The sequence below is a fragment of the Muntiacus reevesi genome, chromosome 8, assembly GCF_963930625.1.
Source record: "Muntiacus reevesi chromosome 8, mMunRee1.1, whole genome shotgun sequence".
Lineage (NCBI taxonomy): Eukaryota > Metazoa > Chordata > Mammalia > Artiodactyla > Cervidae > Muntiacus > Muntiacus reevesi.
This window is the reverse complement of record NC_089256.1, coordinates 25,009,539-25,037,453: the sequence shown is the minus strand read 5'-3', so window position 1 is coordinate 25,037,453 and position 27,915 is coordinate 25,009,539. Positions and strand designations below refer to the sequence as shown.

At 56.4% G+C, this 27,915-nt stretch overlaps 1 protein-coding gene across 2 annotated transcripts; it reads left to right on the top strand.

Annotated features, from left to right (window-relative positions):
• The first annotated feature begins 3,735 nt into the window (after positions 1-3,735).
• SLC19A1 (solute carrier family 19 member 1) lies at positions 3,736-27,266 on the top strand. 2 transcript variants are annotated; one of them, XM_065942842.1, is made up of 6 exons: positions 3,736-3,772; positions 8,795-9,012; positions 12,969-13,737; positions 13,806-13,998; positions 16,702-16,843; positions 26,470-27,266. In XM_065942842.1, exons 2-6 carry the CDS (start codon positions 8,824-8,826, stop codon positions 26,668-26,670), a joined length of 1,494 nt encoding a protein of 497 aa, XP_065798914.1. In that variant the 5' UTR covers positions 3,736-3,772; positions 8,795-8,823; the 3' UTR covers positions 26,671-27,266. The 2 variants fall into 2 exon arrangements, with proteins under 2 accessions (XP_065798914.1, XP_065798915.1); XM_065942843.1 differs by lacking the exon at positions 3,736-3,772 and adding an exon at positions 4,134-4,176.
• Positions 27,267-27,915: the final 649 nt, after the last annotated feature.

The window sequence follows — 27,915 nt, the reverse complement described above, 5'->3', positions numbered from 1 at the left end:
GCCCCGCCTTGCTGGGCATTTGCAGTTGAGATGGTCAGCTCCTCTGGTCTGTGCACTTTTGAGAAATGGATCAGTAAACAAGGATGTCGCAGTTATTTGCGACTGTATCCCTCCAACCTGAGTGGGTGAGCCCTGAGGGAACGCAGGAAGGAAAGAACACCTGTCAGCTATCAGCCATCAGACTGTAGCCACGCCCCCATGGTGAGCCCTGGGGAAACTCAGGGTGTGAAAACATGGGGTGCTGGCCCCACACAGCTGAGGTGCACATCAAAGGGATGAAGTCAGTGAATCCAGACTCTTGCATTACCCATACATAGAAAAGCACTGAATTCCTTGACTTGAGATATCTCATTTTCTTTAATTATCAAACATCTTTTGATATTCTGACTACGTGTCCTTTGTTGCAAAACTTTTACATAAACTGGCTCTTCTCTCGCCCCCCACCTTCTCGGAGCTGTTCTATTAGGGTTACTTGAGATGCTGCCTCCCAGGCTTAAGTCTTAAGAATTCCCGCAGAATAGAATAAAACATAACTCTCAACTTTTAGGTTGTGAATATTTTTTAAGTCTACACATCCTTCCCCACTCTCTGCTCAGAGCAGCTCAAGGTCTCCCCCAAACCCCATCCCTGGGCCCTCCTTTTGGGAATGCACTGGCTCCATGGTTTAGGTTATGGTGTTCCCACAGAGCCCGAGGGGCCTGGGCAGGAGCTAGCAGCTGGGAGAAGTCCACCACCCACCCACAAATCCTGGGAGAAGTCCACCACCCACCCGCGAAGCCTGGTAGAAGTCCACCACCAGCCCGCGAAGCCTGGTAGAAGTCTTTTGGAAGAGCCATCGCAAACCTTTTTGACACCAGGGACCAGTCTTGTAGGAGACAACTTTTCTATGGGTCGTGTGGGGGTGGGGGGGATGGTTTCAGGATGATTCAAGAGCAATACAGTCATGTGCACTTTATTAGTATTACACCAGCTCCACCTTACATTACCAGGCATTAGATCCTAGAGGTCCCCTGCTTTGGGAGACTGGGTGCCATGGATCCCTAAGGATGAGCCCCCCTCTAAGTCCCCTCTAAGTCCTCCTGAAGGAGGAAGCAGACAGAACAGGCTCCACCCTGAAAGCAAGACTCCATCTTGGGCCAGACTGTGGACTTTGAGCTCTATGCCCAGTATCTATGGAAATGACACGCCAACTGGAAAACCATGCCCCCGGAAGAAAGAGCCCAAGAGCTTGTACCTAGACGCTCTGTTGCCTATAAGAATACCCTAATTATCTGTGTAACTGAATAGAAGCATAAATTCTGCTTATAGGGGTATGACCACAGGCTTATTGACAACTGTCCACTGTTAACTACCTAGGCTTAAGGCATATGAATCACGGGTTAACTTTGATTATATCTTTCTTTTCCTTTGTTCAGATTAGTTTCAAGGAATTTGGGGAGGTGAGTTTGGGCACGTACACTTAAGAGTATATAAGGTTTTCACAAAAACTGGTTGGGGTCCTTGGCTAAAAAGAGACTCTGCCTTGGGCTCGCCGGTGTAATGAACTGTACTTCACTATCTGCGTTGTCCTTTTGAGTGAGTTTGTTTCCTGGAACACGTAGCTACAACACTCCTAGGAGGAGCTGTGCTCCAGAGGTGGACAGGCAGGCTGGCCTAGACGGCCATGAGCAGGCCCTTCGCTGTCTCAACCTGGACATGGGGTATCGGGTTCTACCTGGTTCTGGGGAGGGAAGGGGACAGAAGGAGGATGGGATATATTCGGAGGGTGGGTCACAGGAGGTGGTGAGCTGGGGACGCCTAGAGCTGACAGACTGGGGCACCCCACTTCCGGGGGGGACAGGGCTGGGTGGGCCAGACAGAGGCTGGGGGCTGCCGTTCACTACAACGCTGAACCCTCCTGAGCACCCCTTCTGGAGGGGAGGGCTCTTGCAGGGCTATAGACTCTGGCCCTCTCTGGGAGCAGACATAAGTGGAACCTATGGGCTGGTGAAACTGTGGTTCAGTGCTGCAGGCCCATCCTGGCCCTTCAGGTCAGGGTCCACTTGGGGACCCACTCTCACTCCCTCTGAGCCCCCCACAGCAGCTACCCCGACCCTGTGCAGAGCAGGCACATAAACATCTGATAAAGACTTTTAAAGCCAAAAGCACCCCTTGCAGCCACGATGACTGGAGCACAAGACCTATCCCCCAAAATGAGCTGGCCCCCAAACCATCTGTTTTTGCACATCTCTCTGCCTGATGCTGGGAAAGTCTGAGGGCAGGAGAAGGAGGTGACAGAGGATGAAATGGTTGGATGGCATCACTGACTCAACAGACATGAGTTTGAGCAAACTCCGGGAGGTCATGAAGGACAGGGAAGGCTGGCATGCTGCCATCCACAGGGTTGCAAGTCAGGCAGGCCTGAGCAACTGAACAATGAACACCAACTGCTTGGCAGCCTCACTTTCCAGCCTGCTGCACCCGCAGGGCCTTGGGGAGTCGTGGTCTGGTGCCCAGGCCGCTCCTGGCAGCCAAATCACATCCTGGACTCTGGAAGTCCTTCTGTCTTCCCACTGAGTAGCTGCACCCCTCCCCCCACCCCCAGTGACAATGCTCACAGCCCAGCGAGACACAGCTGCCCTGGCCAGATCTTGAGTGGTAGGGGGCAGTGGTGAGCGTGACCCCTCCATCCACCCAGAGCCCAGCTCCGGCCGGCTCCCTAGCCAGGGACCAGAATGAGGCACGGGCTTCACACACGCCCAAGTGCCAGAGAGGGGCCACCAGGTGAGGGACGTGGGGGAGGAGCTCTGATTCCACCTAAGGCGGAAGCCGCTCTCTGCACACCAGGTCCCTGGGTGCTGTCCGTCCTGCTCTCTGAGGAGCTGCATTGCTGTTCTGGGCCGGCCCAGTCCCAAACTTGGCCGATTGTGATGGTTGACTAGTGCTGTGTGCCCAACGGCCATGCTCCTTCGTGCCAGCTTTTCAGGCAGAGGGAGGGAGCAGTCACTTTCTGAGGTTGTGAGGCGGCTCCCACAGGGGCTGCTTCTCAGTGCTCCCGCCTGAAGGTCACACCTGGGCACCCCAACCTCCCTGCTTGTGACTCACGAGCGTCCTCCCTGCCAGCGTCCCTCACTGTCAAAGACTGCACAGCACAACACAGGCCACATCCAGGGGGCTGGTCTTGCTGTGATCAGGGTCGGGGAGGCACTGGCCAGGAGGCTGTGGAGCCAGACACCAGGACTGGATGTTCCCTTCCTGGGATCCCTCCAGGGACCTTCTGCTTGGTCCAACTGGGCCTCTGGGCCACTCCTTTGTCTTTGTACCCCTCCCCCAGTCTGCTCTGCCTCCCCGCGTTGGGTTGGGGGGGGGAGGCGTAGCAGAGCCTGTACTTGCTGAGTCCCCGTATGATTGATAGAAGGAGCTAATGGAGTCCTGAGGCACCTACAAGACCAAATGTGGGGCAGGATGATCCACACAGGCCTCTGCAACAGGGGGCAGGGGCTCCTTCCAACCACACAGTGCTGTCCTGCCTGGCTCAGTGACCAGTGCCTCTGGCTGGAGTTTGTGAGTTGGCGAGGGCGGGCACGTCTCAGGATAAATGAACCTAAAAGATAAAGCTCGAGAACTTCTTGCTGGGGTGTCTGCGGGACAGGCGGTGTACAAGTCAGGGGGCGGCCCTCATCCAAGGGGCAGTTGCAGCCAGAGGTTGGAGGGGAGGTGGGGGGAGGCGCCTCTTTCCAGGCCCGGTCCGGAGACCTCCGGCACAGCCGCGATGTGACGGGAGTCCTGCTGGGTGGGTAGGCACGAAGGACGCGCGAGCAGTGCGCGAGGAGCTCCGGGGTGTGCGGCAGGGGCTGCGGCCGGGGGCTCGGCCGGGGGCGGGGTGGACGCACGGGGAGTAGCCAGCACTGGGCGACCAGGGGCGCGTGACCAGGGGGCGGTGACTGGGTGGGCTGAGTAGGGATTGTGTTCCGAGTCGCCACCGGCCGTGCACGCGGGAGTTCTGAGCCCGCTGGGTTCGGACCTCGGGTGCTACTGTGGGGGGGCGTGTCGGAGACCTTGCAGCTGGTGTCCCGGCAACGCGTGGCGGGGCGGGGCCAGGTGCCCCCCTCCCCCAGCCTGCCGGAAGCGAGCGGCCGCGGGGCATTGTGGGCGCTGTGGTCCCCAGCCCCTAGCCTGGAGGCCGCGAGCGCGCAGGTACTGGGGCTGCGCGGTCCGAGAAGGTCGTGGGGTTGCTGGCCGGGCTGCAGGGAGCGCGCGGGGGGTCAGACGCTCCCAATGCCGGAGTGCGCGCAGGCCAGGCTTTGGGGCTCGGGGAGACCTCTAGGTGCAGGCGCTGCGGATGCTGGGGTGGGGGGGCGGCGGGGGAACACGAGCCGGGGGCTCCTGGTCCCGGGATGGGGTTGGGCACGGGGGCGCTGGAGATGAGTGCGGGGGCAGTGAGCCCACGTGCAGCCTCGTCCCACGTGGCAACCCGGCGCACTCTCCGAGCCTCTGTCACCTTACGCGCGGGCTCCGGGCAAGAAGGGGAGCCGGATTGCGCGTCTGGTCTCCAGCCAAGCCGTTGTTTCCTGCGCTGGGAGTCTGTAGGTGTGAACAACTTCCCCTTGGAGCAGCTCCTGGTGCGGTTGGAGCCGGGCGCTGGAGAGTGTCCAGGGCCGTGGGACACTCTGCACCTCTCCGGGAGGCACGCTCTTCCCCCACGTGTGCTGGAGAGCCTCGGGGTGACCGTCACATGTGTGTTCATGGGATTCCTGGCACCTCCGGTGTCAGGGTCGCAGGTCTCAGAAGGCCAGCGGAAATCTGCAAGCAGCTGTCTTCCAGGCCACCCACAGCCTACAGGTGCCATAGTCCTTGGAGCCCCCTGCTGGGTGCCCCTTCAGGAAGGGAGGCCGGAGGGCCCTCCTCCCCACCAGCCCAGACCAAATCAGCAGAACTGCCTCCCCCTGCAGATTTGGGAGCCAGGTGCCCAGGCCGCGGGTGGGCAGCCCACCCAGCGGCCTCTGCTGGACTGCAAAAACTCGCACTGGCAGGATGCTTACTTTCAGAAGGGGCATCTGTGGGTTTAATGACCCCAAGTTACAGCTATCTGTGCTAGGCAAAGATGACCAGCATGTCCAGGGGGTTTCCAACTTGTGGGTTTGATGTCCACAGTAGGGATGGCCAGATGGTTTTCCTTTTTACTCTCTGGAACACAAACTGTCATGTGATCTGGGAGGGCACAAGGCTTTTCTCTGTTCAGTGAGCAGATGGCAGCCTGAGGCAGTGGTGGCTCTCCTGAAGGGCCAGATGAGAGCCATGGTGTTTGGTTTGTCTTGGTCTTGGGTCTCCAGCCTTCTCAGGTGCTGGGAGCACAGAACTGGTGGGAGCAGGTGGGAGCACGGGTTGTCAGAAGGGGCCTTCCAGGGTGGTGGTCAGGACCTTCTCCTGAAGGTCCTCGTCTTCCCTGCGGCCTGCCCAGGTGCCAGGCAGTGCTTCCTTCAGCGGCCTGCCTGCCCCCTTGCCCTGAGATCGGGCACCTCCCTTGCCTTGGGTGCCGTTTCTGTGACCGTGAGTACATGATGGGTCCCTCCGACTCGCCTTCCCGGGCCTGAGTGTTTGGAAGAGGACTTTAATCTTAGCCATGGCAGTGCCCTCATGTGGGGCGAATAAATGAACAGGGTGGGTAATCCTTGAGGCCCCCAAGGCTGCCAGGAACACACGCAGTGCCTGGCCCCCCAGGGAAAGCCCAGCTCTGCATCCACTCTTTCTTCTGCACCCCTGCCCCGGCCCCACGTAAGGGTCCTATGCTCTGGTGTGGCCGCCTGTGCTCCCTGGATGGGCCCAGGCCCTCCCCGTGACCCTGCAGTCCAGCCATGGGCACATGCGCTGGCTGCCCTCTGCCTGCTTTGGAATCTTTGGGAAGTGTGTGGGGTGGTGCATGGGGGGACACGCGTTCCAAAATGGGCCCGGCCTCCTGGCCCCTCCAGTGCAAATCAGTGTCATTGCTTATGGCCCCGGGTGGTGGTCTCACAGCGGCCAGGACGCCAACCCCTCGAGCCTAGCACTCTGTCTTCTGTGAGGCCTGTGATAAGTGACAGGTCAGCCTGTCTCGAGGCCTGCTCCCCACAGCTCTGACCTGGATGCCTCTGCAAGGCCTGTTACATGGGGAGTCACCAGAGGTGCTGGCACAGGACAGGCCAGGACTGTGACCCCCCACCCCACCCCCCAAAGTTGGAGAAGGGCCTCATATGGGTGGGAGGGGCAGATTTTTAAGTGACACTCAGGAGAAGGCAATGGCAACCCACTCCAGTGTTCTTGCCTGGAGAATCCCAGAGATGGCGGAGCCTGGTGGGCTGCCATCTATGGGGTCGCACAGACTCGGACACGACTGAAGCGACTTAGCAGCAGCAGCAGCGGCAGGAGAAAACATAAAGCAGAAATGAAAGTGATTGTTTTTGAAGGGAACCTCACAGGGTCTGGTACCTTCTGAGCTTTCCGGGTCTTCACTGCTGTTTCTGCTCCCCTGGCGTGGGGCGGGGTGGAGGGGGGGCTGGTGGGGCTGGGCTCCAAGGTCCACTGGGCAGTAGACGTTTCTTAGGACAGGCGGCTGCCTTTGTCCGGGTTGGGCGTCTTGGCTCATGTCCTTGGAGAGTGGGTCCCTGACACGGGGGCACAGAGAAACAGAGGCAGCCTGGGTCCCTCCTTCTGAAGTGGTCCGCGGACCTCCCTGACCTCCCCAGCACCCCAGTCCGGATGAGAAGGCTGCTTTCTTTCTGCCACTCCAGTGGGAAGCAGGCCTGATGTTGTGCCTATGGCGTCTTGAGCAGAAGGTTTTGCAGATGCAGGTAGATGGGAAGGAGACCCACCAGCCAGTAGGCTGCAGCCCAGAGGGACGAGCTGCAGGTGACCCTGGGCCCTCCTCATCCTGTGGTCCAGGAGCTGAGGAGCCCAGGCTTCTCTCGCTGGCTGGGGGAGGAAGGTGAGGGACTCCAGCAGCAGCAAGCTCAACCTCCCCAGATTGCAGGGATGGGGTGGGCTGGAGGGGAGCAGCTGGTGGGACACTCCCAGAGGTCCCATGTAAAGCCCGGGCGTCTGCAGAGCTGCCCTCGACCCCCTCACCAGGTCCCTGGCCATCACAGGGTGTGAACTCTTGCAGATTGGTGCTGCTGGGGAGGGCAGTGGTCCACCACTGTGACTCTTGGGACCCTCAGGGCTGGGCGCCGGGGTGTCTGAGCACTGGGGTTTGTGGCGCTGGCCTCAGGTACTGGGGGCGGAGCTGTCATTGGCTCCTGCTGTTTGGGAGTTCAGGGGAGGAGGAGGGAGCGTGTCAGGGAGCAGAGTCCTGCCTGCCCCAGACCTACTGACAGGCTCTCACGGAACTCTCAGAAGCACCGCCTCGGGCTTCAGAAACTGTGGGAGTCCAGGAAGTAGAATTGTAGAAGCCGGTGTTCTCTGGAGTCTGAGAGTTCTGTGCCGGGATTCGGGATTTCCGGGGCACCAGGTAGGGAATCTCTGTCATCTCTGGAGACAACACCTTTCAGAACAGGAGGCCCCTGAGCCCCTGGGGACAGGAAGAGTGGGGGCTCCTGAGCTCTTGAGCCTGTGGGGACTGGGAGCATGGTGGCCTGTGGGTGCCTGCTCCCGGGGACCCTGGGGACAGTGTGGGAACCCGTTCCTGGGGGCCCTGTGCTTTGTAAGTTTCTGGCTGTTCACCCCATGCTGGGTGCTCAGCTGACTGAGGGTCTCCGTTTTCCTGGCACTCAGGCAGCAGTGGCCCAGGAGTCGTGAGTGAGCTTGAGGGGAGTCCTGGAGCTGGAGTGGGGGCCGTATGTGCCTGCCTTAAACAGAGTTTTTCTGCTAGAGCCATTTGGGCTGTGTGCTCTCCAGGAAGCCGCATCTCCCAGGGGCTTCTGGCCCCCCTTCTTGGCTGGTGTTTCACTTAGCTCTTGAGAAGGCTGGGACCAGGTCCTAGGATCCAGTAACCCCCAGGCCGCTGCTGCCTCTCCTTGTAGCCTCATGAATAAACCCACCAACCCTGGCTTCTCCAGGGGGTTACTGCTGTGACACCCCTGCCCCATTTTCTGTGAGTCACGGAAATGAACGAGAGAGGAAGGAGCAACCTGCTCATCAGACCGTAGCTCCCTTGCTGAACGTGGCCCAGGCTCGCCCGGGGAGGTGGAAGGGGTCTTACCCTGCCCCCATCACAGACCCCTGTGCTGCACCCGGGTGTGTGCCTGGCCTCCCGGAGGGGCTGTGTGCCCAGCAGGGCCTCTTCCTACCCCATCCTCTTGGCTGTCTCAGGACCGCTCTTCTGCTGTGCCTGGCACATGGACACGCCTGGTGCTGTGACATTGAGACTCCAGACGCAGGAGCAGTCGTCAGACCTTGTGGTGGGAGGTTCGGCAGAGGGGTCGTGTCTGTCTCGGGCCTCTGGGGCAGGGCACAGGGGTCCTGCCTGCCCACCGGCCCACAGCAGGCAGCACTGTGAGCACATAACTGGAGCCTGGGGTTCCTGGGGACCTGGATCTTAAATTGCATTTACTTTCAGTTACTTAGCATTTATGGGCCTCACGTGGTTCCCGCCACCCTACGGAGCTGCAGCCCTGGAGCCCCCAGAGGTGGTGACACCCCAGCCTGGGTAGGCCTGGCGTCGGGATTGTCACAAGCTCCAGGTTGGGGGCGCAGGGCTGGGGCTGGGGGCCCCCTCCTCCACGTGATGTGAGTTCTGGTTGAATGACTGGTGTGGTGGGGAGCCCGCCCGTCACCACAGAGTTTCTGGGGGAGGCAGCTGCAGTTGTCTGTGGAGCCACCCTGACTCTAGCTCCCACTTTAGGTGCAACGTCCTGTCCATTTCCTGGCAGCATGGCGCTCTCTGGCCCGGAGGTGGAGAAGCAGGTGCCGGAGGAACCCCAGCCCGGCCGTGAGCAGCAGTCCTGGTGGTGCCTGGTGTCCTTCCTCTGCGTCTACGGCTTCATGGCCCAGATGCGGCCTGGGGAGAGCTTCATCACGCCTTACCTCCTGGGCCCCGACAAGAACTTCACACAGACGCAGGCATGTTGGGCGCGCATGCGAGTGGGACGGGCCGGAGCACGGGGGCTGCATGGCTGCAGGCGCTGGCAGCCACCAGGTCCCTGTGGGGTGGTGGCAGGTCTGGTGGAGGGGTCATGCCTGCCGTGGGCCTCCGGGACAGAGCCCACTGCCTGCCCACCTGCTTGTGGAGCCCTTGCTTCCAAGCAGAGGCTGTTTGTGGAGAGGGATTACAGAAGGACTTTGCCTTTTGCTCAGCAACAAGGACAAAGGATCTCGTTGGAACCCGACTAATAAGCTTATACCCCACGGGAGTCTTGCGTAAAAGCAGCAGGCAATGTCCCTGCTGGTTTCCGTCTCCATAAAATAAAGCAAATCAAGAGGACTCAGAGTCCGTTGGTTGATGGAGCACACGGCCAGGGTCTGTTCACCACCCCTCCTCGTCCTCCCTTAGGACCACCTGCCACCCCAGAGCCTGACCCCAATCCCATCTGTCCCCTGCACGGTGACCTTGGCTTCCATACCCCCTGCCGCTGGACCCCACTGGGTCCCACGGGGATTCCCCACTTGATTTCTTCAGGAAGCTCCTGCCTCTCCCTGGTCCAGGGCTTGGTCCCCACCCCTTAGTGACCCCAGGATTAAGCCGTATGGAATTGCCATGCACACGAGCCTGCCCCCTCAAAGTAGCCCTCTTGGAAACCAGACACACCCATGTACCCCGATGTCATGCACAGGCTCAAAGCCATGTGTGTGTGAGGTCTCCAACCCCATGGCCAGAGGGGTGACTTCCCAGGTGAGTCTGGGGTGGAGGGCCTTGCCTCCTTCCAACACTGGGTGTGGCACGTCCCTCATTCACTGACTGACCAGTTCCCTGGACACCACTCTGTTCCGCAAGGGCCCATCGTCCACTGCCAAGATGACTTAGGAGTGAGCCCCCGTGGGACGTGCCATTAAAATAACTATAAGGAAAACCTCTGTAGTAAACTCCCACTTGCCTGTCCTCTCAGGTCACAAGTTAGCTCTTAAATAGTAGGTTCCAGAAATTAAGCCTTCCACCAGGCCTTGGATGTGACCCAAGATCGGCAGAGGCCTGTTCGGGGAGAGCCCGGCGGGTCTGTGACCACGGTCACTTCTCCAGCATAGATACAGGCTGATACTGCCCAGCTCGCATTTAGGGCCTCAAACCACCAAGAACCCCCTCCCCCACCTTGCTCCAAGGGTCTCTGAGGTCTCCAACTCGTCCCGTTCCCCAGGGGAAACGCTGCTGCAGTCGCTTCCACCCTCTGCAGTGCGAGGCTGGGCCCTGACTCCATTTCGTCAGCACCAACCAGGTGCTGTTGAGTTTGTGCCCATCTGATAGACGAAGGGCTTGCTGCCGGGCTTAGATTTCCTTGATTTCTGCTGTGGCGTCTCGTGTTCCTGGCTGTCCCCAAGCCTGGCCTTGCCAGCTTCCCCCTCTGCAGACGTCTGCCTTCCTATGCCTGGTAGGCTTCTGGTACTGGGGGGCCCGGTGTCTCCTGTCCACCAGCTTCCTCCCCTTCTAGGCTGCAGTTTCACTGTGAACTCAGCCCCATTCTTCCCAGTTTATGCTGAGTGTTGCCTGCACACACATCCCGCCCATCCCCACCCCCCACCCCCCAACCCCCTGCCCTTTGGTTCATGACGCACTTCCTGGCGGGTACGAGGTTTGCTTTGCCCCTTGGGCCCTGTGACTCCTCTGCACCTGAGCTGTCCGGGTTGGGTCCTGCAGCCCCCCACTCCGCCTCCATGATGACCCTGGCCCAGGACATTTTACACAGTAGTCCTTGCTGGCCCATGGCTGACCCTGCCTGTTACTGGTGTGACAGCCCCTGCCTGCCCTCAATCCCTGCGCCCCTCTGGGTGCAGCCAGGTGTAGGCTGTTGACACCACTCATCTTGGAATTCTGGTCACCTATGGCCTGGCCCTGCCCTGCGCCTCTTGTCCCATGGTCCTCAGAGCCCATGGCATCCTGTCCTTGTCCTGCCTGCCACAGGACCCGGGCTAAGCCTCCTGTTGGCTGCTCTGAGGCCACCTAGATCCTGGTGTGGGCATGGCTTCCTCGTCCTGCCTGCCAGTCTGGACCTAGCCTGTCCACACCAAGGTGCTAGGAACATGGCCCAGCAACACTGGCTGCACCAGGATGAGGCAACTCTCATGCCACCTGCCACAGGGACTCCGTGGGTGCCATGCTCCCTGCAGTTCCCAAATAATGACATGGGTCTGCCCCCCTGGCCTGCGTGCCTGCCCAGCTGGAGAAAGCGGATCAGCAAGTGAGGGGACAAGAAAGAACGGCTGGCCTCCTGTGGTTCTGACCCCGTGGCCCCGCAGCTGTGCAAGCCACCTGCCAAGAGGGCTCGACCACTAACTGAGTGGTTGTTTGATGTTCCCAAAATTTTCCATAAACAAGGCTCTGACCCTGTAGCTGGCTCCCATGACTCTGGGACCAGCACTGGTTTTTCAGTGCCCCTGAGAACAGACTTGCACCAAGACTGTCTTGGACTGTCCCGAGGCTCTAGTGCTCAGTATTGGGTGGCTTCCAGCAGGCAGGGGAGCCCTGTAGGCAGTGGGTGTGTGGCCAGCTTGGGGTCCCGAGCACAGACTCAGAAGCAGTGCCCAGGCCTAGCTAGTTAGGCTGCAAGTTCTGGGTGGACAGACACGATGGCTGCAGAAAACCATGGGTGAGCCTCCAGGAAGCAGTGGGCTCAGCTGGGCCCCACGTGCTGACCTGGGCTCAGCTCTGAGTCCTTGGTGCATCTGTGAAGTGGGCCTTGGTGTTAGTAGGTAGTCAGGTGCATGTCAGAGTTAGCACCCTGACTCGGGTGGGAACCAAGGGAGGCCAAAGCCTCTGAGAGTCCAACAAGGCCAGAAGCTCACCTGTTGCTGCCCCTGGCTGATCTGAGGCATGTCTAGGCCCTGGGAAAGTCAGTTGGGGTCAGGTGGAACTCCTGGGAGGGTCATTTGGGGTCAGACGAAGCTCCTGGGAAGGTCAGGTGGGGTCATTTGGATTCCTATAGGAGACTACCTGCTAAACACCCAGCTGGGCCTCGGGAGAGGCTCCGAGCATAGGCTGCCTCCCGTGTGCATCCCCCAGGAAGGCGGGCCGAGGCCAAAGATTTGGGTCTCTCAAAAGCTGGGACCTCTTCCTCGGGGGCAGGCCCAGGCTGGCCCTTCCTGGGCAGTGGGAGGACATCTGGCTTGCATCCCAAGGAGGTCTGTGGCTGTGGCCTTGTCCTACATGCCCAGGAGAGAGTGTCCTGCTGGGCCGGCCCTGTCTGAGTGGAGAGCTGAACGGCCAAGGCCATGGACAGCTCTCTTGGTGAAGCTGGGAGTCCTGGCTCCCTTGAAGGCAGCTCCTAGTCCTGCCTGACAGGTGGGGGTGAGGGTCCAGTTTTGCTCTCCTGCGTGGCTGGTGCAAGGGTGGCTGCAGCATCCCCTGTGCCCTGGGACAGAGTGAGACTGGCCACCGAAGGCCTTCCTTGGCTGCTGGCAAGAGTGTAGATTAGTCACAGCTCTGTCTTCTATATCGTTAGATTTAAGGGGAAATCCTATCATGTTGTTATTTCATTAGAGACAAGCCTGGATCAACGTGGCTTAGCATGTAGCTGCTGATTATTTTCAGAATACTTACCAGCGCTCTGCAGGTGTCGGTAGCTGTTTGCTGAGGAGCACACCCTTGGGGATGGGATCAGAGTGGAACACGTTTGGGGGTCTGGTTGTGCTTCTGTTTTCTCGGAGGCCCTGGACAGCCCTAAAGGGCTGCACGTGTTTGGAGGACAGTACCCGCCACATAGTCCTGGTGGGGTGCTGTGGTAAAGGGGCACAGGAGACGGGGGGACTTGGGGGTGCATGGGGGCCATGTGGGGCTCGCAGGTTCTGCCCAGCCCAGCAGACGTGACGGGCGCCCAGAGCAGCAGGGACGCTGCTCTGGGGCTGGAGGTCACGCCTGTGCTGTCCCACAGGTCACCAACGAGATCACGCCGGTGCTGTCCTACTCGAACCTGGCCGTGCTGGTGCCCATCTTCTTGCTGACCGACTACCTCTGCTACAAGCCGGTGCTGCTGCTGCAGGCCCTGAGCTACGTGTCTGTGTGGCTCCTGCTGCTGTTTGGCTCGACGGTGCTGCACATGCAGTTCATGGAGTTCTTCTTCGGCATCACCATGGCTGCCCGCATCGCTTACTCCTCCTACATCTTCTCGCTGGTGCCCCCTGCCCGCTACCAGCGCATGGCCAGCTACTCGCGGGCCTCGGTGCTGCTGGGCGTCTTCACCAGCTCGGTGCTGGGCCAGCTGCTGGTCACCATGGGCAGGGTCCCCTTCTCCACGCTCAACTACATCTCGCTGGCCTTCCTCACCTTCAGCCTGGTGCTGGCGCTCTTCCTGAAGCGCCCCAAGCGCAGCCTCTTCTTCAACCGCGGAGCGCCCGTGCGTGCCGGGGCGGCGCCCTCCGAGCTGGACCAGATGAACCCGGGCCAGGCGCAGGCCGCGGGCGCGAAGCCGGGCTGGCCGCCGGCCGCCTGGCGCGACTCGACGTTCGTGCGCATGCTCGGAGAGCTGGGCCGCCTGGTGCAGCAGCCGCAGCTGCGCCTCTGGTCTCTCTGGTGGGTCTTCAACTCCGCCGGCTACTACCTGATCGTCTACTACGTGCACATCCTGTGGAAAGTGGTCAACCCCACCACGGACACCACCAGGGTCTACAACGGCGGGGCGGACGCCGCCTCCACGCTGCTAGGTACGCCCCGCCCCATGGGGCGGCCACCGTGACAACGGGGATGGCTGTGATGCGCCTTGTCTCCCCAGGTGCCCTCACCTCCTTCGCTGCGGGCTTCGTGAAGATCCGCTGGGCGCTGTGGGCCAGGCTTGTCATCGCGGTGGTGACGCTGCTGCAGGCGGGGCTGGTGTTCCTCATGTACAAGACCGACAACATTTGGTTGTGCTACGTGGCCTTCGTGCTCTTCCGCGGCTCCTACCAGTTCCTGGTGCCCATCGCCACGTGAGTCGGGCGGGGGCTGGCAGGTGGCCTGAGAAACTGGAGGCGGGGGTGGTGGTGGGGTGGCTGGAGGGCCATGGATGGTATGTAGCAGAAGGTCTCCTTCCAGAAGGTTCCATGGGGAGCAGCAGAGTATGTACTGCTCATGTCGGAGAGTGAGCCCCAGGTGCCTTTAGCCAGGAGCCCCCATGCCCCCAGCATGCCCTGTCTCAGCTGCCAGGACCCTAAGGCTGGGCGAGGAGTCCGGCCTGTGTGGGCGTCCGCTGTGCTCCCCCCTTGAGCCTCTGGTGTCCACACAGATTGGACTTCTGTAGTCCTTCCTCCCTGCCTCCCGGCCCTGAGGTTCTGTCATGGGTGACTCTGAGGCCATTCCCGTCCTCTCCCGCTTCTGGGCAGGGCGGCTCACAGCAGTAACTGGGTGACCCAGCTGACCTTTTGCCTGAGGGAGACCTTCCCTGATGCCCTTACGTTCCTCACACCCCTGGTGACGCTCCTGCACCCACCTGGGGATGTCCCAAGAGCTGCCTGCCAACCCACTGTGCCTTCCAGAACCTTCCCCAGCCACGTCCTGCTGGGTGTGGCTCCTGACCCCTCAGTGCACCCTCTGAACTGGACCTCTCACACCGTGTGTTCACCCCAGACACACGTGTCCACACCATGTATGTGACACACAACACATGCTCAACACCTGTACCCGGCAGGTGTCCTGTCACTGTCCCCAGCTGTTTGGCTCCAGCTCCCCTCTGCGCCCCGTCTCCCCTGGGGCACCTCCGTCCCGACTTGGACCGTCCACTCCGGTCACACCCATGTGAGAACATATGCCCCCGCCTTGTGTTGAGCTTGGATGGTGTCCTCAGACTCCTGCCCCTCTGCAGCCCGCCCCCCTGCCCACGGCATGGTGGCCTGGCTCCCCTGCACGTCAGACCCATGCCTGCGCTGGTCTGTGGGAGGGAGCCCGGATCAGACCCTGTCCTTTCATTTCCTGGGCCAGTGCTGCCGCCCAGACCACACCCTGCTCCTGCTGGCACGGTTTACGCTCCGCTGCCCTCCTGCCCCTGTGGCCGTGTGGCCGTGGCCCTAGGCCTGGCCTCCCACACAAGCGGGACGCCGCATCCTCCTGTCCTGACGCGCTCTCAGCCTGTAAGCGCCCCACCTCTCCTGCCACCGTCAGCATTGTGGAAACTGAGGTGTCTTCCCCTCAGTTCTCTCAGGACACCTGGTGTCTCGTGTGTTAATTGTAAAAGCCATGGGTGCTAGTAGCAGAAAGATCAAATACGATGCAGAAAAGGTCAAACGTGAGACACAAAGGTGAGAAGGAGACAGCAGAACTCCCCAGGCTCCGTGGCTGACATGTGGTGTCTGGCTGCCGGGGTCATCGCTCCCCCCGCCTCATACGCCTGCGGCTCTGTGTCCAGAGAGCATTGTCTTTGGTCTTCCTGGTGACAAGGCCACTGTCTCCAGTATCTCCCTGAGATGCATAGCTCAGAAGCCTCACCCTCTCACCTACATTTTCCTTCTGAAGTTCTGATAATGGCCTCAGGTGGTTCCGGAAGTGGGCCAGCCAGGTCAGAGTTCATGTGCTTTAGAAAGGGTTTGAGAGATGTTGCAGACAGTGCCAGGCAGGCGTGGGTGGAGGGCGGCTCGTGGGCCAGTGGCCTATCCCTGATGTCCTGGCCAGTTCACAGCTGACGGCAACCCACGGGCCAGCGGCCCTTCCCTGCTGTCCTGGCTGGTTCACACCTGTGGGTTCTTTTCCCGCTGGGATTTCCTATTCCCCAGTCACCTGCAGCCCGTTTATTCTCCCACCTGTGGGTGTGGTGGCAGGGGCCTTTCATGGAGTGTGAAACCGTGTTACCGTTGACTTTAATCCCACTTATGGAGCTCTGGCAGCATCATCTCCACCAGTCGTATGGGTGGCGTTTTGTTCTGCCTGTACCAGTGGGACCTGGCTGGGCTCTGTTTCCAGGAGTTAATCTATTGCTCGAGTTACTGTGTGCCTGCCCACCCTGGCACTTCATGTATTTCTTGTCGTCCCAACCCTCCTGCACCCCCAGCAGAAGCTCCCTAGCCTTTGTCATTCTCTGTAAGGCTTCTTTTTTTCACTCAATTTTGTTCACTCATTCTTCAGAACTTGAGAACATTTCCTGTCTAGTTTCTTTTAAGGCACTTTGGGACTTTTAATTGAAAAGTGTGTTCAAATGTTAATTTCTGTGCAGAGCCCTGGAAGCACTGAGCATATTAATTCCTCTTGCTGCTTTATTTGTTTTATGGGTCTTTTTCTAATTTACTGACTCATTTAACAGCAAAGGACTTTAAATCCGGAATTTTCCTCATGCCCGTCTGTGCCTGTGGTTGTGTTAACACCCTGCTTTCAGGGAGACGGTTTTCTGAGAGCCCTGTAGTGACGACAACTTACTTTGTCCCAGGGTTTCCAGGAGACTTTATCTCCCAGGGCTGCCTTCTGCACCTGGCTCTGCGCTCCCTTTATGGGTCACCAAGGGAGGATGTACAACTCAGAGCACAGGCCCAGGGCAGTGGGCAGCCCAGGCGCTGCGTAGGTCTCATGGTCTCCCTGCAATCCCTGCAGCCTCGGTGGACCCGCGGCTGTTCCTGGCTGCCTGAGAGCACTGCCAGCTAGCTGGGTCCTCTGCACCTGTGGGCGTATCTCGCCCCAGTGGTCTGACCTCGGCCCGTTTCCCTGTTAAGTTTTCAGATCGCGGCTTCTCTTTCTCAAGAGCTCCGCGCCCTGGTCTTCGGCATCAACACATTCCTCGCCACCGTTCTCAAGACCATCATCACTCTCATCGTCTCCGACAAGCGAGGCCTGGGCCTCCCGGTCCACTCTCAGGTTAGCTCCACTTTCGGGCTCACTTCCTGGAGGAGGGACGCCTCAGGGTGGGTTGGGGGAGAAGCCCTGGCCAGGCGTCCTGGTGCCCGCCTGGCCAGCAGTGCCACCCCTCCCGGGACCCAGACCATAGACACGCTGCAGGCAGGGATATCTCTGGCCAGACTCTCTGGACTGAGTGGAAACAGGGAGGGAAGGGTCAGAGGGCAGGGAGGCCGAGGGCCACAATCTGGCTGCCTGCTGCCAACTCGGGCAGCTCCCTTGCGGGGCTCAGGTTGGGGCTGTGAATGCTGCCCACATTGGGCAGTGCCGTAGGCATGTCAAGTCCAGTGAGATCTCTGGGGTCCCCGAGGTCAGCCTGGGTGCCGGTCACTTCTGCAGGCGCTCTCAGGACCCTGGGTACCCCCTACACTGGCTGAGGTCCCAGGAAGGCTGGAGGCATGGTCCTAAGCATCCCCTGTGCCCTCCCACAGGCCTTCCTGCAATGGGTCCTGCTCATGGGACAGCTCTCTGTGGGGGCAGACGAGAGCGGAGCTCCAGGGTTGACTGACCTTGGTGCCTGTCAGCCCCCTTCCCGATTCCTCCCTCCATCCAGTCCTCTGTCTCCCGAGAAGATCATGAGGCCTGGGACACGCTCAGGCTGGACTCCCGGTGCCTCGGCCAGGGCAGGACCTCTGAGTGAGCTGGAACTAGCCAGACGATGGGCCTGCGGGAGGGTTGTCACCGGGCTTCTCGGTGCAGCCTCCACCTGCTGGGAGCTGGGCCTCCCTGGGGTGTGGCGGCTCCATGGAGAAATCTAGCCCTCTGTCCAAGGGTGCCGAGTCAGCCTTGCACTGGTGACTGCCTTGCCAGAGCTGACCAGGAAGAAGGTTCCGGGCACAAGATACCCTCTTGTTCAGAAACGGGATTTTTGGCTGGGGTTCGGGAAGGACATCAGAGCCTTTGGCCCTTTGTGTCCACCCAAGCAGGCAGGTCTCGGCCTTGCTTCCCCAGGAGGGACCCCCAGGCTGAACACTGGGGACTGTGGCTGAGTAGGGTGGCCAAGCTGGACTCAGGTCCACGGGGCATCTGTGACTGCGCCTACAGCTGAGCGGGAGGGGCAGTCCAGAGGCACCAGACCTTCGTCCAGAGGTGGTGGATTGGGCCCTCTTTCACTGGAACTCTCTGGTGAGGCCTCCCCTCTGGAGCGGCAGCCTCTGCAGGGAGCACCATTGCCTCCCGGCTTGTTTGTGGGCCTTGCTGGCAGCCATCCACCTGGCCTGCAAGGGGCCTCCACACCCAGGGGGTTCCCCTTCCCTGGAGCCCCGGTTGTCCTGGCTCTGGGTGGTGGGGCTTCTCAGGGGCTCCAGGCTGGGGACAGGGCTGGACTTTCCTCCCCTGTCTCAGCCCAGCCCCACCACGTGGTACTTTATGGCCTTGCCAGGTCAAGCTGACATATTGATTTTTGTCTGGCTGCTTTAGTTTCCTGGTTAAAAGGGAGCTCTACAGGCTTGCTTGTCGTTAGAAATTACGGATCCTGGTGGTGTGCGGCAGGAGAGTCATCCCTGCTCCTTTCGCTTACTGTTTCCACGTGCAGTGCACTGGGGGCCCATCCCTCTGTCATGGGTGGTGAGAGTGGGAGTGGGGAACGAAGCTGGTGGTGGGAACCAGCCCAGAGCATGTGGGGAGCTGGCCTGGGGGGGCTGGCTTTTAAGTTAAACAGTATTTCTGGGTCACCACACACTCACACGCAGGGTAACAGGTAATGCAGAGACTCATACCTAGCCTCCCCACTGGCCACATCCTGCGGCTCTGGGGTGCAGACACTAGGGGGATGTGGACCCCGCAGTCCACATGGGAGCATGCCTGCCCACCCCCTGCGGCCACGCTGGGCCCCAACCCCAGCAGCCCCGGTTTGCGCCCGTTTCTGTAGTGTTGTCATCTCGAGAGTGCCCTTACGTGGAACCCTGTGAGTCAGGATTGACTTTTAACCACTCGTCCCAGCTCCTAGAGACACATAGCTACTACCGTCGGGTCCTATGCTGTGTGAGTTCCCTGGTGACTGGACCCAGGCTGTTACCTGCTTACCGCCAGGAGCCCCAGCTTGGTCCTGCTCTAAGCATTGGTATATAGCTTTCTGTGTGAACCTGGAGTTCCGTTTCTCTGGATAAATGCCCTGAAGTGCAGTCACTGAGTCCTGGGGTGGCTGTCAGACTGTTCTGCACCGTTTTTTTCTTCTCACCGGCCATGCCTGAGGAAGCCAGTTTCTCCACATTCTCACCAGCCTTTGATGGGGTCACCGTTTGTTTAGCCGTTCTGAATGGTGTGGAGAGCTGATCCCTGTGGTTTTAATTTGCATTTTTTTCCCGTGATGGCTATGATGGGCTTCCCTGATGGCTCAGACAGTAAAGAATCTGCCTGTAAGGCAGGAGACCTGGGTTCCATCCCTGGGTCAGGAAGATCCTCTGGAGAAGGGAATGGCTACCTACTCCAGTATACTTGCCTGGAAAATTCCTTGGACTGAGGAGCCTGGCGGCTACAGACCATGGGGTCGCCAAGAGTCCAACAGAACTGAGCACGCACACACTCACTCCCTGATGGTGGTGACGCTTCTCTTCTCATGTGCAGCTACATCTGTGCATCCTCCTGGATGAAGGGTTTCTTCCATTTCCTGCCCATTTCCTGGTTGGGGCCTTTGTCTTTTTGTTCTTGACTTTGAGCATGTCTGCTTATTCTAGATACCAGTCCTTTGTTGGACATGTGCTTTGCAGGCGTCTCCCAGTCCATGGCAGACCATCTCGCCTTCTTAATAAGGCTGTTTGCAGAGTAGAAGTTTTTAATTTTGATGAGGTCTGATTCATTCCTTTGTCCCTTTGTGGATCTTAGTTTTGGTATTACATATAATTTTGGGCTTCCCAGGTGGCACTAGTGGTAAAGAACCCACCTGCCAATTCAGGAGACACAGGAGATGCGGGTTCGAATCCTGGGTCGGGAAGATCCCCTGGAGAAGCAAATGGCGATCCACTCCAGTATTCTTGCCTGCAGAACCCCATGGACTGAGGAACCGGGTGGGCTACATATAGTCCATAGGGTCGCAGAGTCAGACAGGACGGAAGTGATTTAGCACAGCACACATGATAACTCCGTCTGGTCCTGGATCCCAAAGATTTTCCCCAGCTTCTTATTAAAGTTTTATAGTTCGACACCTAAGTCTGTGACCAGTTTGGAGTTAACTTTTGTGTAAGGTGTGACATTATGTTGTTCCTTTGTCTGTGTATGTCTAGTCGCTCCAGCACCATTTGTTGAAAGACTGAATTGCTTTTTCACCACTTGTCTGAGCCTGCTTCTGGGTTCTCTGTCTGTTCTGTTGGACTGTGTGTCCACCCTTCCTCCACCACCACACTGTCCTGCTTGTGTAGCTATGTGGTAAGTTTTAAAATTGGGTACACCGATTCCTCCAACTTTGAAATTTTTTTCAGAATTGTTTTAGCTGTTAGGGTTTCTTTGCCTTTCCCTCTACATTTTAGTGTAATCTTGTCTATATTTACAGAAACTTCTGTTGTGATTTTGCTAGGAATTGCATTAAGCCTGTTTATCAGTATTGGGAGGACTGACATCTTTTACTCTGCTGAGTCTTCAGCCTGTGAACATGGTATGTCTCTCCGTTTACTTGGAACTTCTTTGATTTCTTTTTCAGCATTTTGTAGTTTTTGACATGCATGCAAGTACTGAAGTGCTGTGCATGTTTTCTTAGATTTATTCCTGGGTATTTCAGTGTTTTGTGAGCAATTGTTATGTGATCATTTTAGTTTCAGTGTCTGCATTAATCTGCAAGGACTGCCATAACAAAATATCACAGACTGGGCAGTTTGTGCAACTGTCTTCTGTGTGCACGCCTGGTATCTCTGTCTCTCGTGAGGACAGCAGTCATACTGGATCAGAGTTCTACCCTCATGACCTCATTTAACCTTAATGACTCCTGAAAGGTCTTATCTCCACATCACAGTCATACTGGGGGTTAGGGCTTCAACAATGAATTTTGAAGGGAGATAGTTCAGTCTATAACAGTGTCCTGGTGTTCGTTGCTAGTACAAGAAAGAAAAGAAAGTGAAGTCGCTCAGTTGTGTCCGACTCTTTGTGGCCCCGTGGAATGTTGCCTAACAGGCTTCTTCATCTTTCCATGGGTTTTTCCAGGCAAGAGTACTGGAGTGGGTTGCCATTTCCTTCTCCAGGGGATCTTATTGTAGGCAGCCGCTTTTACCGTCTGAGCCACCAGGGAAGTCAGGCAGACCTCATTTTATTGTACTTCACTTTACCATGCTTCGAAGATACTGACTTTTTTACAAGTTGAAGATTTATGGCAACCCTGCATTGTCAGATGGCGGTTGGCATTTTTTAGCAATAAAATATTTTTATTAAGGTATGTACATTGTGTTTTTAGACATAATGCTATTACACACTTAATAGACTGTAGTATAGTGTAAACATAATTTTTATATGTACTGGGAAACCAAAAAATTTGTGTGAGTTGCTTTATTGCAATATTTATTGGGGTGGTCTGGAACTGAGCAGTATCTCTGAGGTCTGCCTGTGTAAGAAATACATTGACTTGTGTGTGTTAATCTTGTCTAATCTTGTTGAGGTCACTTATTTGTTCTGGGAGGTCTTTTCTTAAATGTTTTTTATTTACTTTCTTATTGCACTGGCTAGAACTTTTGTTTTAACTGTTTCCTTTGTTTTACTTGCTTTGGATTTATTTTGCTAATCTTTTTCTAGGTTCTTGAGATGGAAGCTTAGATTAATGATTTGAGACTTTTTCTTTTCTAATATTTGCATTTATTGCTATACATTCCACTCTGAGCCTGCTTTAGCTACATCCTACAGATTTTGGTATGTTGTATCTTCATTTTCTTTCATTTCTATGTATTTTTGTCTCTTTTCCTACTTTCTCTTTGACCTATGATTATTTCAAAATGTTTTGTTTAGTTTCCAAGTGTTTTGATTGTTTTCCTATCTTTCTGTTATTTATATTTTTGATTCTATTCTGTTGTGATCAGAGAACACAATCTGCATTATGTCGAGGTTTGTTTTATGGCCCAGGACATGGTCTATCCTGTTGTATGCTGCATGGACACTTGAAAAGAATGTGAATTCTGCTGTTTGAGGGTGGAGTATTCTATAAATACCAATTACATCCTATTGTTAATGGTGGTATTGGTTTTTTCTGTATCCTTATGGATTTTCTGTCTGGCCTATTGTTGAGAAAGGAATGTTGAAGTTTTCACTTATAACTGTGAATTTGCCTATTTTTTCTTTCAATTCTATCATGTTTTTACTTCACATTTTTTTCAACGACTTGTTGCATACACATGCACAGTGTGTCTTGGTGGATTGAGTCTTTTAACGTTATATAATGTCCTTCTCTGCCTGTGGTCATTTTCTTTTCTCCGAAGTCTACTTTACATGACATTCGTATAGCCATTCTGCTTTCCTTTGGCTTTTTTACTCCAGTTTTTATTTATTTATTGGCTGTGCTGGGTCTTCGTTGCTGTGCAAGCTTTCTCTAGTTGTGGTGCATGGATTTCTCATTGTGATGGCTTCTCTTGGTGCTGAGCACAGGCTCTAGGGCACGTGGGCTTCAGTAGCTACATCATGTGGGCTCAGTAGTTGCAATTCCTGGGCTCTAGAGCACGGGCTCATCTGTGATGGCACACAGGCTTAGTTGCTCCATGGCATATGGGATCACCCCAGATCAGGGATTGAACTATGTCTCCCGCATTGGCAGGTGGATTTTTCTTTTTACCACTGAGCCATCAGGGAAGCCTCTGTCCTTTTATTTTAACCTGACTATATTGTTATACTTGAGTTTCTTGTAGATAGCATATGGTTGTCATGTTTTTTAACTCACTCTGCCAATCTCTTTCTTTGATTAGTTTATTTAGACCATTTATATTTAGTGTAATTGTGCTGCCTTAGAACTTACATCTGTCATTTCCTTTTTGTTTTCCTTTTATTCTCTGCCTTTTGTTTCTGTTATCTTTTCCCCTGCCTTTTCATATGTCATTTACAGATTCTTCAGAACTTCATTTTGGGTTATCTGTTGTGTAATTTGAGTGTATCTCTTGTGATATCTTTTTTGATAGTTGCTTTGTGTATTAAATGGCCAGTTGTAGTAAGTATTGAAATCTCACCTCCTTTAAGTCACTTTTCTCTCCACTGTTTATAGTACAAGTGCCTTATTTATTTCCCCTATATATCGTTAGAGCTGCCTAAGAAGGGGTTATAGGTTTTACTTCAGCTATCAAACATTTAGGAAACTGGAGAGAAGAAAAGTCTATTTACCCATAATTTTGATCACTGTTGTTTCTCATTCTTGGTGTCACAGGTTTCTTATCATTTACTGTCTGTTTAGAGAACCTTCTTCAGACATTCTTTTTGGGCAGGTCTGCTGGTGACAAATTGTTCTCTTAGTTTTTCTTGACTTGAGAGTATCTTGATTTATTTTTCATTTCTGAAGGATGTTTTCAGTGGAATAGGTTTCTGGGTTAAAAAGTTTTTTGTTCAGCATGTGAAAAATTTGTCATTTCCTTGTGATCTTCCTGGTTTCTGATGAAAAATCCACTGTTATTCTCATTATTTTTCCCCTACAGTGTCATTTTTTTCTGGCTGCTTTCAAGATTTTTCCTTCGTCTTTATCTTTCAGAAATTTGACTATGATCTGTGTTGGTCTGATTTGGGGTGGGTGTTTTGTTTGGGGTACCCTTATACTCTTAAGGGGCTTCCAAGGTGGCTCAGTGGTAAAGAATCTGCCTGCCAATGCAGGAGATAGGAGATCCAAGTGCAATCCCTGTGTTGGGAAGATGCCCTGTAGGGGGAAGTGGCAACTCACTCCAGTATTCTTGCCTGGAAAATTCCATGGACAGAGGAGCCTTGTGGGCTGCAGTCTGTGGCATTGCAAGGAGTTGGACATGACTGAGCAACTGAACGTGATACACATGCACCTTCTTAAATATTCAGGTTTATGTCCCTTGCCAGATTTGAGACATTTTCACAGCCATTATTTCCTCAAGTACTTTTTCAGTTCCATCCTTTTTCTTTCTTCTTGTTTTACTTCTATAACAGTGTGTTGTCCCCTAGAGAATGAGGCTCTGCTCTTTTCCCTTTCTGTTTTGTTGTTTCGATTTGCCCACTTCTATTGTTCCATCTTCCAGTGCACCGGTTCTTTTCTCTGTTCCTGCCATTCTGTTGTCAAGACCATTTGTTAAGTTTTTATATTGGTTACTGTATTTTTCTTCTTTTACTGTAACTTTGCTGTAACTTTTCTTCTTTATCTCTTCCATTTCTTTTCTGCAAAGCTTTATCATCTTTTTCATCTTGGTATCAGTCTCTGTTGATTGTATTTCATTCATTTAGAGAACTTTTTCTAAGTTTGCTGAGTGATTTTTTTTAAAGTGAAACCTGTACATTTTGGCCATTATGTTAGGAGATTATAGATCTAATTTTTTAAAAAAAATACTTATTTATTTGGCTGCTTTGGGTCTTAGTTGCAGTACTTGGACTTAGTTACTCTGAGGCATGTGAGATCTTAGTGCCTTGACCTGGGATTGAACCTGCGTCCCCTGCATTGCATGGTGGATTCTTAACCACTGGACCACCAGGGAAGTCACTCTGGATCTTATTTAATCCTCTGTTTTAGCTGGCTTTTCCTGACACCACTCTCGCAGAGGACTAGGAGCTTGTACCTCTTTACAGCCAGGTGGGGTGGGTGTCCAGACCCCCCCACTCAGCCTTCCTCACACTGAGGGGTGTGTGGGGGCAAGGATAGGAGTGCCCACTCCCCAAGGTGGCCACAAGTGGTTGAGAGGGGCCTGGGTGCCTCATTACCACTCCCCCTGTGGTCTCTAGTGATCTTGGTGGGGGCAGAGCATTCTTGACACTGCTGGGTGGATTGAAAGTCCTGACTCTTCAACGAGTGGGGGACATCGCCTGGTAAGAGCGACAGTCCAGGCTTTCCGTGTGGTCTCTGTGGGGGTGAACGTTCCAGCTCCCCGCCGGGCCCTGACCAACACCCCCTGACCAGACTGGGGGCATCATAGCCTGGGTCATGAGGGTGGGGTCTGGCTGGAGTAGAGTGGTTCCCATTCTTCAGTGTCCCGTCCTGCTGGGCCGGTGGTCCCTCTCCTGATCCTTCCTTCGGAGCAGCTTTTGTTAGTGTTTTTTTTTCCCATGTGTTTTGGGATTTCTGGTTTGCTGGCTTCTTTGGTTCCTTTAAGAATACAGGCAGCAGAAAGAAGAAAAAACCAGGGAACACGTTGCCGTGTTGCTCCTCAGACTCCAAGGTCTGCCTGTCCAGTTTTCAGTCACCTTTGAGTGCTCTCTGTGCAGTGTCCGGGGCTTCGCTCACACTCGGAGAGAGAGAGGCAAGACATGCCAGCCCCAGGGTCCTGGACGCGAAGTCTCTGATGGTTCACTTCCTGGTTTTGCTTCTGAAAACGAGCTTTCCTAGGAGGGCTGAGCATGCTGGTGCCTAAGGAGGTCTTAGGGAGCCCCCGTGGGGGAGTAGAGCTCCAGGGCCTTGGCCCGCAGATGAGGGAGAAACCCTGAACCCCTGTGCCCGGTGATCTGAGATTCAGGTGGGAGGGTCCTCTGTGCTGGGCCCAGATCCCTGTGCATCCCTGCTGGGCAGCTTCACAGGTCGCCGGGTTCGGGGCTGCCCAGGCCCCAGGGCTATGGGGGCTGCGCTGGGTGACTGGATGGTCTGTACCCCTCCACCAGGCTCCACCCACATGGGTGTGAAGACTTGGCCCCAGAGCCAAGCACACATTTGCTGTCACACCAAGTGATCAGAATGCCTCAGGCAGGATCCCAGAGGCTCAGAAGTGCAGGCTGTGCTGCTGGTTGGCTGGCCGTGGAGGCCTGCACGCCCCGCCCCCCTCCCCAGGCGTTCCCGTGACCTCACCCGTGCCTCTCTGTTCCCCTGTCTGTGAGCCCTGGGTGCCCTCTCCCCCTCCCCCAGGTGCTCCCCTGACCTCACCCGCGCCTCTCTGTTCCCATGTCCCTGTTCCCCGGGTGCCCCTCTGCCTCCCCCAGGTGCTCCCCTGACCTCACCCGTGCCTCTCTGTTCCCCTGTCTGTGAGCCCTGGGTGCCCTCTCCCCCTCCCCCAGGTGCTCCCCTGACCTCACCCATGCCTCTCTGTTCCCTTGTCCCTGTTCCCTGGGTGCCCCTCCGCCTCCCCCAGGTGCTCCCCTGACCTCACCCGTGCCTCTCTGTTCCCCTGTCTGTGAGCCCTGGGTGCCCTCTCCCCCTCCCCCAGGTGCTCCCCTGACCTCACCCATGCCTCTCTGTTCCCATGTCCCTGTTCCCTGGGTGCCCTCTCCCCCTCCCCCAGGTGCTCCCCTGACCTCACCCGTGCCTCTCTGTTCCCATGTCCCTGTTCCCCGGGTGCCCCTCTGCCTCCCCCAGGTGCTCCCCTGACCTCACCCGCGCCTCTCTGTTCCCTTGTCCCTGTTCCCTGGGTGCCCCTCCCCCTCCCCCCTCAGATGCTTCTGTGACCTCATCGGCACCTCTCTGTTGCCCTGTCTGTGAGCCCTGGGTGCCCCTCCCTTCCTCCAAGTGCTCCCCTGACCTCACCTGCGCTTCTCTGTTCCAGTTCCTCATCTACTTCGTCTACTTCCTGCTGCTCTTCGCCGCCTACTTCCTTGCCGCCGTGCTGGTGGGCCTGCGCCACTTCGAACAGAGCCGCCGCCAGCCCCTGCCGCCGGCCCAGGAGCTGGTGAGTCCCGTGCAAGAGAAGGTCACGCAGGACGGAGCCCCGCTCCCAGCCCCAGAGGATCGTGTGCTTGCCGTGTGAGGCCAAGGCGTGACCTCAGCTGACCTGCCGTCCCGCCCGGGGGGCAGTCAGATTCCTGACGCCACAGGCAGCAAGCCAGGCCTCGACTTCAGAGCTCCCTGTCTTCTCTGTGTCAGCAGCCAGGTCTCTGGCATCATGTCCACATCATCACCTTGTGGCAACTGTGACTGAGGCCCTGGTGGTCTGTCCTTGGGACCCACGGTCCGAGGGCCACTGGCCTCCACGAGGGGTCCTTGACTTGCATTATGGCACCCAGAGCACGGCCCCCCTCGGCCCTGCTTCATGCCCTGGCTGTGACCCCCAGCCTGCAGGGCACCCTGGCCACTGGGGGCTGGTTTGCTGTCCCTGCCTACACAGGGCCAGTGGTGGGGCCCAGGTACCCACCAGGCCTCCCTGCTTTCTACTCCTTGGGGGGCAAGTCCCACTTGTTCCAGGGAACCAGTAAAGTGGTCCCAGATGCCAGTCTAGGGGACCCAGCCCCCACAGGATATGCTGGGCTGTGGGGGCCATGTTCCTGGGCCTGCGGCTAAACTGTAACATTTGCAGTTGTCCAGGTGACTGTATTTTCAGTGATGCTCTGTACCTTTTTTAAAAAATGGACATAAGTGCAAATCCTTATCTGGCTTGTTTCTGGGGGAGAAACAGGGCACTGGGGGAGGGGTGGTTCTGTCCAGTGGAAGCACCTCAGTTCCAGACTTCACCCCAGATCCTCTCCCTCCTTTGCTCAGAGCTGGGTTGATGCTGTCCCCCTCCTGGGGGACAACCGGGAGGGGACTTGTCTGTGCCACCCTGGGCACTGCCTGGGCACCTGAGAGGTAGTCGTACACCCTCTGAGATGTGATGCCCAGACATGTGATGTGGACATGCAACCCACATGAGGGGACACCTGATTCCATGTGTCCACCAGGCCAGCAGAGGGGCCCAGCCCTGTCCCCAGCCACAGGCAAGGACCCGACCCTGACCTGAGCTGATCCTGGCTCCTCTTGTGGCCTCTGGCCTTCATCCAAGGTTCACAGAAAAGGCTGCTGCTCCAACTTCAGAACAGGATGCCTGCTGGTGGCAGGGCTTCCAGCTGGCTGCCCCTGGGGTCTCCGAGGTTGGCTTGGGTGAACAGGGCATCTCGGGGCACCCTGAGGGTTGAGGAAGAGGCTAGACCTGCGGTAAGTCACAGCCACCAGGTCAGTCAGGGTGGGTGGTCCCCTGGTTGGGTTGTGGGAGATGCCACAGCTTCCCCCTGGACCCTGC

Coding starts and splice junctions, on each gene's coding strand:
- SLC19A1 (XM_065942842.1), top strand. CDS start 8,824: ATGGCGCTCTCTGGCCCGGAGGTGGAGAAGCAGGTGCCGGAGGAACCC. Junction 9,013..12,968: donor AGAACTTCACACAGACGCAG/GCATGTTGGGCG, acceptor GCTGTCCCACAG/GTCACCAACGAGATCACGCC. Junction 16,844..26,469: donor GCCTCCCGGTCCACTCTCAG/GTTAGCTCCACT, acceptor TCTCTGTTCCAG/TTCCTCATCTACTTCGTCTA.